General features: G+C 42.3%; 1 protein-coding gene across 3 annotated transcripts; it reads left to right on the forward strand.

Annotated features, from left to right (window-relative positions):
- The first annotated feature begins 373 nt into the window (after positions 1 to 373).
- zgc:123010 (uncharacterized protein LOC641500 homolog) lies at positions 374 to 8,354 on the forward strand. Of its 3 annotated transcripts, none has more exons than XM_047603426.1 (16): positions 374 to 568; positions 3,063 to 3,145; positions 3,229 to 3,309; positions 3,437 to 3,493; positions 3,583 to 3,798; positions 3,946 to 4,059; positions 4,245 to 4,290; positions 4,475 to 4,565; positions 4,653 to 4,794; positions 4,919 to 5,023; positions 5,153 to 5,240; positions 5,362 to 5,398; positions 5,504 to 5,581; positions 5,677 to 5,779; positions 5,869 to 5,990; positions 6,105 to 8,354. In XM_047603426.1, exons 1-16 carry the CDS (start codon positions 511 to 513, stop codon positions 6,238 to 6,240), a joined length of 1,557 nt encoding a protein of 518 aa, XP_047459382.1. In that variant the 5' UTR covers positions 374 to 510; the 3' UTR covers positions 6,241 to 8,354. The 3 variants fall into 3 exon arrangements, with proteins under 3 accessions (XP_047459382.1, XP_047459383.1, XP_047459384.1); XM_047603427.1 differs by having other exon boundaries at positions 5,507 to 5,581; XM_047603428.1 differs by having other exon boundaries at positions 375 to 568; positions 3,583 to 3,795.
- Positions 8,355 to 10,088: the final 1,734 nt, after the last annotated feature.

Genomic DNA, 10,088 nt, shown 5'->3' on the forward strand with positions numbered 1-10,088 from the left:
TGAAGTTGAAATTTAGTGCAGGATTAAGATTAGACTGCGTTTGTTTTCACTGGTGTACCTAATGACCTGACAGGTGAGTGTACAAATATATATTAATGTGACTTTTGTTTGTTGTTAGACCTGCCTTTTTGACTTTAATAATACATAATTAATCATATTCCATTATTATATATTATGTTGGGATGATGAAATATTTCTATCAGTCTGTAATTTTATTGACGCATTATTTTTTAATACATGATAACAGAGATATACTGTACAAACACCTTTTGTTGTTCCTCGTGATAATAAGAGTTGTTCAATCATCGATAATAATAACGGTGCACTGTGCCTTTAAGACGTCGCTCAGGGTGGTACGACGTCGCTCTTTGACGCTCAGGAAGTGGATGAAACCACCAAAGATTCCCGCAGATTCGATACAGATTGTCCTGATGTTACAAACGTGTCCACGCTGACTTTAAACACGTAGTTTAGATATCCCCCGCGGTATATTTGCGACGATAATGCTGGATGGTTGCGCTCATGAAATTGACCAGAGATTTATACAGGCTGCTGGGACTCGGGAGCGGTAAGAAAACGCGTTCAAAACTTTCTTACAACTAACCACAAGTTAGACGGAACCCGAAAGCGATAATGGGGAAGCGTCAGCGAAGCCTTATCTAATAGTTTGATTTATCTAGCAACATTATGTCACAATCTCGTGGCTGTCTTTGTCGCGAAGACCATCAAATTGACTTCGTGCTCAAACAATGAAGTTCCCCTCTCGCCAGTTACACCCTGGCTTGCACTACTTCCAAGTTTGCGCAGTAGGCACCATAAAGTTGTCGTAATGTCTGAAACTCTGCCACGCAGAGTTTTACATTCACAAAGCGATTTTTTTAAAATCAAACTTATATAAAGGCCACATACTACAGGAGGTGGACCCTTTAAAGGCCACGACTATTATAATTACGTTCCCTGTAATGCTGCGTATAGGTATGGTCGCACTGGCTCAAAAGCGAACGCCCAGTCGTCCTGTTCCAAGTGGGCATAAAGTTACGTGTCTTAAACTTTATCATGTGCTCGCGTGTTGTTCCTCTTCTTTGTTTCCCGTGCGTGTGTTTAATATCCCTGTGTTACAAGCTGGAGATCAGGTTATGGACTCTGTGAAAATTAAATTAGAAACATCCTGGAACACCCCTTTAAGCCCTCCCACGGAAAACTGATGTTAATGACACCATATAATCTAAGTCTATTGACTATTTAAACACCACAGACAGCACACTGCAAAGGTTTCTCCGTTCTCACGTTTCTTTGCTGTCACGGGCTGTCATTTTGCAGTTTTTCCATGCCAGCTTTTCCAACAGGTTTCCTTGTAAAACAGTTTTGCTTCTGAGCCGTTCACTGTGATTCATTTAGCATTTTGACGTTTTAATGGCGTGTAAACACCTGTGCCTCTAGTGAGTTTACAAAACCACTTAAAGACCACTGACACGATTATGCCATCTTTCTCTTTAATGCCATGTTGAGAAAAAAAAAACAGTAAAAAAATAAAATAAATCAAAAGAGAAGTTGTGAGAAGTTTGAGTCTGTGATGATACACTGGTAATTTCCTGTGGAAAGAGCTCACCTTTCAACTCCACGCTAATTTAGGAAGTTTCCCTGAAGGGGAGAAACAGGGACTCTTTTGTTGCTTTTTGCCCAGTGACCTTGGATTTGTTAGCGGGACATTCTGTTACAGTACAGATTCAACAAAAAGCCTGATTCAGCTAAAAGGATGGAGCAGTGGTTGTCACTTGACATTTGAGCAGTGAGCCAGACGGGAACAGCTGAAACTCCTTGTGCTGTATGTTTGGATACATACTGCACTGGGAGACTCTTTATCAGAGCCAGCAAGAGGACAGTTCGTTTGCGCCAAAAAAAAAAGAAAAAAAAAAGGAAGGAACATGGAGGAATGGTTTTGGCAGCAGGATTATAGGAATATGAGCACATTCATCAGCACCGTCTGAAACGCTGACCAGAGCCTGAGAAAGAATGAGGAAGTCCATTATAAGCGTAGTATGCCTCAACTCAAAAATGCACCAAACTCTCTTGTCAGTGCTTCACGAGTCACAACATGAGTCACTTACCAAGTATGGATTTGTCACTCTCTATAAATCTTTGCTGAGCAAATAGAAACCTGACACTAACCTAGATTCCTGCGTGGTTTGTGTTGTCATGTATCTGCTGCCATCCTGTTCTAAAATCCACCATAGATTTTATTTGCGCACGTATGCGCAGAGAGCCCACGGTTTTCTGAGACGTTCTCATGCAGCAGTGCCTCGGGCAACTGTGCGTGCGTGCGTGTGTTTGTTACGTGTTGGCCTTGTGGCATGGGTAAAATTAGAGTAAATGTTTCTGTCTGTTAAAACTAAGAACACACATCTTGAATCAGTTTTGCTGAGCATTTCTCTGCTCCCCGTGCATATTTGTCTCATGCTGAGCATTTCCTGGCGTAATAAGTAATAAGAAAGCATTACATAATTTTTCCTGTCTCCACCCAGTGGTTTTTAAAAAATGTAGCGCTTTGTTATCAAAGTGGTTAGACCTGAATGTGAATGAGGAATATGTTTGTCTTCCATATGAGCAACCAACTGTGTCGTTTGGTTCAGCATTTAGGAAAAGATCCAACTGACTGGCATGCCTGTAGACGTGCAGACATGTATGGCCCCTCATCTTTGCATTACTGCAAAGTTTTTAGTCAAAGTGTTTCTGTTCTTGAACGAGACTCTTTCTTCACTTTATGAGATTTACTTTCTGCTCGCGTTTAATCTGGGTAGTTGATAGAAGGTGAAAGAAGAAGCAAAGAGGGGAATGCCATCACGCAGCCCATCTCAGGTTTCATAGCAACCAAACATTATGCACTTTCACTGTTGAAGAGCTATTCCCTTTCCACGGAGAGCGTAAGGAAATGTAATTAACCAAGTGTTGGGCATTTGAGGAACTAGGATGTTCCTGGTTCCCAAAAATTGAAAAAAAAAAAATAAAAAATCGAATAGCAGAGAGTAATCCAAACTGATGACGAGCTGTGTTTTTCTTGAAAGGCCCCGCTGTCCAGCAGCAGGAGGAGCAGATGGACTGTAGCGCCGCAGCAACTGACCCAAGCAACGATGCCGTTTTGTCACAGGTAAACAAATCAGACTGACAGGACATTCAGGGCTATATTTGTCAAGTGCAGCGTTCAACTTGTGTATGTCTCTGTTCGCTCAGGAAGCATTAAATGGAGACGAAGATTTGAGTGAGGAGGAGAAGGCCAGAAGGAAGGCAGAGCGACGCAAAGCCAAGAGGAAGGTGAGCAATCAAATCCTTCCGCCTCGTGCTTGCTATGCTATGCTTTAACTATGTGAATTCTCCTGTGCCATTTGCAAAGGGGTAAAGTCGTACATTTCTAATGTTTAAAACCCCGGGTCTGTTTCAGCGCCGCAGAAAACGTAAGAAGCAGGGACAGATTAAGCAAAATGACAGCACTGAACAGGTAACAGTCGTATTCTATCCACATAGGATAAAGGTATGCACTGCACGTTGACCTAAATAGCTAAACATTGATGTGGTCTGACACATTAGGATGATGATGAAGATGATGGAGGCCCAGAGTCTGAAATGGATGAGAGTGAGTCAGAAGCAGAGGCTGGCGCTGAAGAGGAGAAACAAAGGCCAGAAAAAGAGGAGAAGAAAGAGGAGAAGTCGGCAGCCTCGCACAAGTGTGTTACTCCTCCGGTCATGACTCCACCAGGAATCAAAGGACAACAAAAGACCCAAGCCAGATCCACTGAAGAGGTAGTGGTACTATACTAGTGTATTACGTTTGAATGAAACCTCTGTTCATTAAAGAGTAACGATTAGTCGGTGTAGTATTTCCACTGAAAGCCTGTTGGCTTGTTGACCTGAATGTTGATGTATGTGTTTGGCTTTTTCTCTGTCCCACAGGAGCCTGAGTGGGATGTGAGCAGTGCCTTCTTTGCTAATGCTGCTAGCCATATCAAACCCAAAGGATCAAGTCGCAAGTCCAAAGAAAACAAGGAGAATGAGGCCAGGAGAGAGGTGAATGAATGCTAATGGATATTTTAGGATGTGGATAGCGTGAAAGCTAGCGTCATCGCCTGTCTTGATATTTTTCTCCGTTCCAAAGTCTGATGCATGGGAAAAGTGGACTCTGGACCACAAACACTATTAATACAGTTGCTGTGTGTGCGTTCTCATGAATAGAAATAATCTGTCACTTGCAGACAAATGGAACTGACACCACGACCAAGAAAAGTGCATCACTGACGGGTAAGGAGTGATTTCTGCAAAACCAGCCGCTTGATAGTGTTTGATGAGACAAAAACACAAAGGCCTCAAGGACGTTATTAATTACACCATCCCTTGTTCAAGCATGTCAGCGCTGCGGTCAGTCGAGGACATGGGATACGGTCTCACCACAGAATTGTTTACAAGTGTTCTTTATGTCCTGCAGAAAAAGGGATTAAGCTGGTTCAAGAGGGACAGTACGCACAGGCAGTCAGTATGTTTACAGAAGCCATCAAATGTGACCCAAAGGATTACAGGTACATCTCCTGTGGTCAGTGTATTACTCAAGGAGTATCTGCATCTCAGACACGTGACACAGTCCTCTTTTTTTTTTTTTTTTTTAGGTTCTTTGGGAATCGTTCTTATTGCTATTACTGCTTGGAGCAGTATCCCCAGGCCCTGGAGGATGCTGAACGCTCCATTCAGCTCTCCCCAGACTGGCCCAAGGGACACTTTCGTAAAGGCAGTGCTCTCATGGGCATGAAGGTGGGTACGGGCCGCTGTGTCCTCCGCATGTAATTGGAAAAATATCTAGTGAATAGCTTCATTCTAAAGTCCGTGCGATACAGTTAAATTTGCTCACTAATCCATGTATGTGGTTACGTTGTAGCGGTACAGTGAGGCAGAGAAGGCTATGGAGCAGGTTCTGAAATTGGATGAAAACTGTGAGGAGGCCGTCATGGACCTTTTTAACTGCAAAGTGCTGCAGTTGATGGTAAACACATTTACATCCAAAGAGCAACATTTTTTTCCTAAAGTTGAGGGGAAACATAAAGTCATCTAAACTTTCATTCTGCAGATACTAATCATCTTGCTTATCCATTTTCCTCTATTTTGTCCTCAGGAGCTCGGTTTTGACGAAATGCAAAGTGTCGCGCTGCTGGAGAAGTTTTCGACTGTGCAGGCTGTCCTGGTGTCTGATGCTGTCAGAGGTGAGAAGGCCCAGCATTTTCTCTTTGATGAGGACCAATAAACTGTTTATTATAAGATATGTCAAAATCCCACTGCTGATTTTCTATGTATTCTATTGACTATTCTCTTTTTATGTTGCAGCATCTGCGGGCCAAGATTCATCAGGGGTGCAACCAGGGTGGGTGATGGTTTGTCTTACATATACATATATATATTTGTTTGCATCTGAATTTGCCATTTTACCTCTTTCATTCATGGTCTTGCCCCTCTCTTTCTTTTCTAGCAGCCCTTGCCCGTCTCTGTGGGTGGGAAATGTGACAACAGAGTTAACTGAAAAACACCTACGGGACCTTTTTAAGATGTATGATCCCGCTGTGGTTCAGTATTTGATAATCAGCAAATCAACTTCTTGTTATACAAGCCATACATTTGTCGTTTGATTGTGTTGCATTGTAGGCATGGTGAGATAGAGAGTATCCGTGTGCTGCATGAGAGGTTTTGTGCCTTCGTCAACTTTAAGAACGCCGCCATGGCAGCCCGTGCCATGGAGAAACTAAATGTAAGTACTTGTTCGGTTTACTTCTCTCAAATTGTGTGCTCGTGTTCAAAAAGCATTGCTAGGAGTTGCAAGTATGCTTCTTTTCACAGGGTCATTTAATTGAGAACACGCGTTTAGTAGTGCGCTATCCGGACCGTCGCGCTCCGAGGGTCCCCACCTTCCCACTTAAGACTTGTCTCCCTGTCACACAGCAGGCAGGGGTAGCTGCTGGGTAAGAACAACTTGAGCCGCATGTGACTTCAGTCTAAGTTACTGAAATCACATAATAGAAAGCAGATTGAGTTGCTTTTACAGTCGATTGTGCGTTCTCTGTGTCTCTGCCCAGACCTCGAAGACGCGGCCCCGTGAATGGAGATGAGTGTTACTTCTGGAGAACCACTGGCTGCCATTTTGGGGACAAATGTCATTACAAACACATTCCCGATCAGAAAGGCAAGGACAGGAAACCCTGGCAGCCTTGAACTTCGTTTACTCGCTGCCTCTCTGTGGTGTACTGGAATCTGGGATGCACCGGCTGTGCCAATGGAACTGGTACTCACTGGATACGGTTCTTGGGGCTAATAATATTTACTGGGGCAGAATGGACCAGAAAAGGGTCAGGGCCAGTACTCGGGCTCTAGGTGAGAGATAGTCCCTCATGTGCTATAAGGACTGGGAGTGTGAAGGTTTTTATTCAAACTAACGACTAGACTCGGTGATATTACTCAAGAGGAGCATCAAAATCACCCGGTGTAGCTTTTCAAATAAAAATCTTCATATCCGCAGGGCTTTATGGCACATGGTGATCTAGTCTTTCGTTACACATAAGGAGGAAGTGAAATTTCCTTGTAATGGCTCTGCCATATACAGCGGTTTGAACGGAATCATCTCGGGCACCTTCCTACGTTAGAAATGCCTTCACAAAACAGTGTTCCTCTCCACTTCTAAAATACAGTTAATTGACCTTACAGTTTATGAACTGAGTTTAACATTTGAGGTGTACCCATTAATCACAACTGCTCAGTCTGCAGTTAAAGCTGGGCTCCAGTGCTGCTTTTTGATAACTGTGCCAGACTTGACCACCAGACCAAAGACTAACCAAGGGGTGTACTCGGCTTTTCAGTACCTCCCCCTATGCAGATAAGGTTTTGTTTTTTAGCAAATAAGCTAGAGACCCTGATAGATGCCTTAATTCTGTGCTATGTAGCCTTAGTTTACTCTTATATAGGCAAACTGATTTAAGAGCCGCGGTCGGACTTAAAGAATTGGAAATTTAAATCCAGTGTGTATTTTACTTTACTTAAACTGGCTGTCCATTTGTTGAAAGACTGAATACAGTCACTGCACGTCTGCTGAGCTGTGACAAACTATGGAGGACCCTCTGCCCTTCATAAACTTAGTGGCCACACCTGACAATATTGTGCAATCCAGAAGAATGAATAGAGCTCTTATGAAGGCTGTAGTGTTCAGTATTCAGTACGTGGGGTTTTGAGAAGTTTTGTTTGAACTTTAATTGCGGTTTTGAGGCTGACGTTTTGGTTTTATTGTTCTTGATTGCATAACATGTCAGACGTGAGGCACTTCAGCACTGCAAGTCTTTTTTTTTTTTTCCTCATCCTTAGATTATTGAGTGCACATTTTAAAAGTTCAGAGGTCTTTATGTCTATGCAAAAGGAAGGTGACGAATTGACAGTGCGCACACATTCCCAGGAGCATCTTTAAAATAAACATTTAAACTTTGAAAAGCAGTGTTTATGACCTTAGGGCCTCCACTTCAGTATTTCAGTGACCTCAAGAATCTGATGGCTCTGCATTAAAAACAGCCTCGTTCTTTCATAACTTCCAACACTAGACAGTGCTTTAAAACCCATTGACATATTTGTATCAACCACTAGACAATATTTGCAGATGTTTTAAGTCCACACTACGTTAACTAGTAAACTATGCACAGCATATAGTAAGTATTTATTTACCTATTTATACATGTTTTGTTTTCTATTTCTTCTCTTCTTCTTTTGTATAACACAACTTGGGAACTCTTTTAACATACTGGTCTTTTGTCTTGCTGTAGAACTTTATTCTTTATAAGTCAGGATCCAGCTTCAGCTTACTTTCAGCTTTAAGAGGTAAATGTTATTCAGAACCATTTGGTGCAAACACTGTCACATGCTGCACTTCTGCTTTTCATGTAATAGTTTCTGTATTGTGGCTACAACATGTTAACAAGTAATTAGATGCGAAAACTGAAGATGGCACTCGTGTCAAATTCACAGTTCTGTTTAATTGGTGCTCTTAACTTGGCTCCACAGTGCATTTAATTTTGTAGACTTTTGTACCTGTTTTTGTTTTAACCTTCATTTTAAAATTTCATTGTATAAAAGATTTAAATTGGACGAGTTTTCCCCTTCAATGTTTGATGTGCTTTTAAGTTTCTTGACCCCATTTCAAACTATTTCAGGAAAATGTTTCTAATTGTGATACACACATTTATAGCAATAGCACTGCAATCATTTTAATCTCCCAAATATTTTGTATTATCATTATTGCACTGCAAAAAAAAGAGTTTTATATTTAATAAACATATTTGAACCATGAACGTGAGTGTCTACGTGTGTTTTTACATGAGTTTTGTGGCAGTGGTATGTGGTTCTCCTGGCTTCCACAAGGTGGCAGAGTTGCACATGAATGCCACCAACTTAACCATCCTATGTATTACATGTACACGCCTTTTTTTTTTTTTTTTAAATCACCAGGAAGCTGTAAGTCATTTCTGGTGCTCTAAGCCCTGACATTGTAAATCAGGCTGGAGTGGAGAGGAACATGGTTACCCTCTCATCACTCGTAGGAGACACTTGTGTGGCTAGCATGAAAGACGCATAGGGATTCGGTAACCGCAGAGACTAATGGGAGATGGAATCGGTACAGAGAATGTGTGGGAAAAGCAACCACCGGTGAGGGCTCGCACTGAGAGGAACTGGGGCCTGATGCCACCTGCAAGTGCACGTGTGATGTTTAAGTGTGACCTTTCAGCGATTGGCTAAAGGAGAAACCTATATAACAAACTATAGATGTGGGAATGGTTGGTATTTGGGAGCTTCTGTATGCTAGCGGCTGAAATAAGGATATATTAAGATGTTTAAAATGATTCAGATTAAGCAGGAAAGATGCAATACTACATTGGTGGAGTACCCTTTAAAATGAACCCAGTGTTGTTTTAGTCTTTCAATGTAAAACTAACCTAGACGCCAGCATGAAATTGAGAAGTCTGAGCAGTGCTGTTATATACTGACAGGGGAAATAGATTTAAGGATGAATAGTTAACAGTAATTAAGGGGATTTTTGCTCTGATTTGTTGTAAGAACATCCAACTATATGAAAAGATTTATTTTTATCTGCGTCAGTGAAAAATGACGTATGACAAGACTCAGATTCCAAGACGAACTGAGCGGGCTATACCAGGCTAAAGTATAGCACTTTCGGCTGCATGTTTGGAGCTATAAAGTCATGTGGATATCTGATATCTGAGGATTTCAATTATATATCAGATTTAAGCAGAATACATGCATGCAGTTTTACCTGACGGTCAATTTTGTCCCACCTTAAGACAAAAGCCTTTGACGCTAGATCTAATGAGGTTAACCTCCACTCAGCGCTCTGCGTTCTCAAGCCCTTGACCTGCCGTCCAGTTTGAGGGACCAAGCTCCTATGGCCGGTTTTAAAGAAAACGTGTTACGAAAGCCTGCAGAGACGGCAGTGGGGGGTGAGCACGAGGAGGTGCTGTCGTTTGAAAAGGCGCTTGTTTATTGTTGGAGAGCATGTATTTATTTCATTCCTCTACAGATTGTGGGAAAGGGCAGAGTCGACTCGGTCTGCGTAATTAGAGAGGTGGGGAGAGAGAGTGTGCTCCGCCACAGAGAGTCTCTGAGAGTCCTGTAACACACTCTCACTAGCACACAGCCCCTCTGAGCTGTGAAGTGTTGGCACGCAGGCCGGGACACCTGTCTGGTCTAGTTTAATTAGTCTGATACACAACAGCGCATCATGAATTGTAATGCCAATATATCACCCATAGTACTGTGTTTTTTCTTACCCCTAGCTGTTTTTTTTTTTTGTCTTCTCATGTCCCTTTCCTACTCCTGTCGGCCTTGGAGATCCCTCTGATTTGGACCCGCTAATAGGGGGTCTACTCTTCCTGTTCGGGTTTACCAGTCAGGGAGGGACCACCGTCTTGCCACCCAGTCTCACCATCACTGGCACACACAAACACGTCAATTACAGCTTCAAAGGTTACACAAGCACACGTGAACACACACATATGTAACACGTGACT

This window comes from Mugil cephalus, chromosome 13 (genome assembly GCF_022458985.1).
Source record: "Mugil cephalus isolate CIBA_MC_2020 chromosome 13, CIBA_Mcephalus_1.1, whole genome shotgun sequence".
Taxonomy (NCBI): Eukaryota; Metazoa; Chordata; class Actinopteri; order Mugiliformes; family Mugilidae; genus Mugil; species Mugil cephalus.

Excerpts from the sequence above, each read along its gene's own strand:
- zgc:123010 (XM_047603426.1), top strand. The coding sequence starts at position 511 with ATGGTTGCGCTCATGAAATTGACCAGAGATTTATACAGGCTGCTGGGA. Across the intron at positions 3,494-3,582 it reads AAAATGACAGCACTGAACAG|GATGATGATGAAGATGATGG; the intron begins GTAACAGTCGTA and ends CTGACACATTAG. Across the intron at positions 5,780-5,868 it reads GTGCCATGGAGAAACTAAAT|GGTCATTTAATTGAGAACAC; the intron begins GTAAGTACTTGT and ends TTCTTTTCACAG.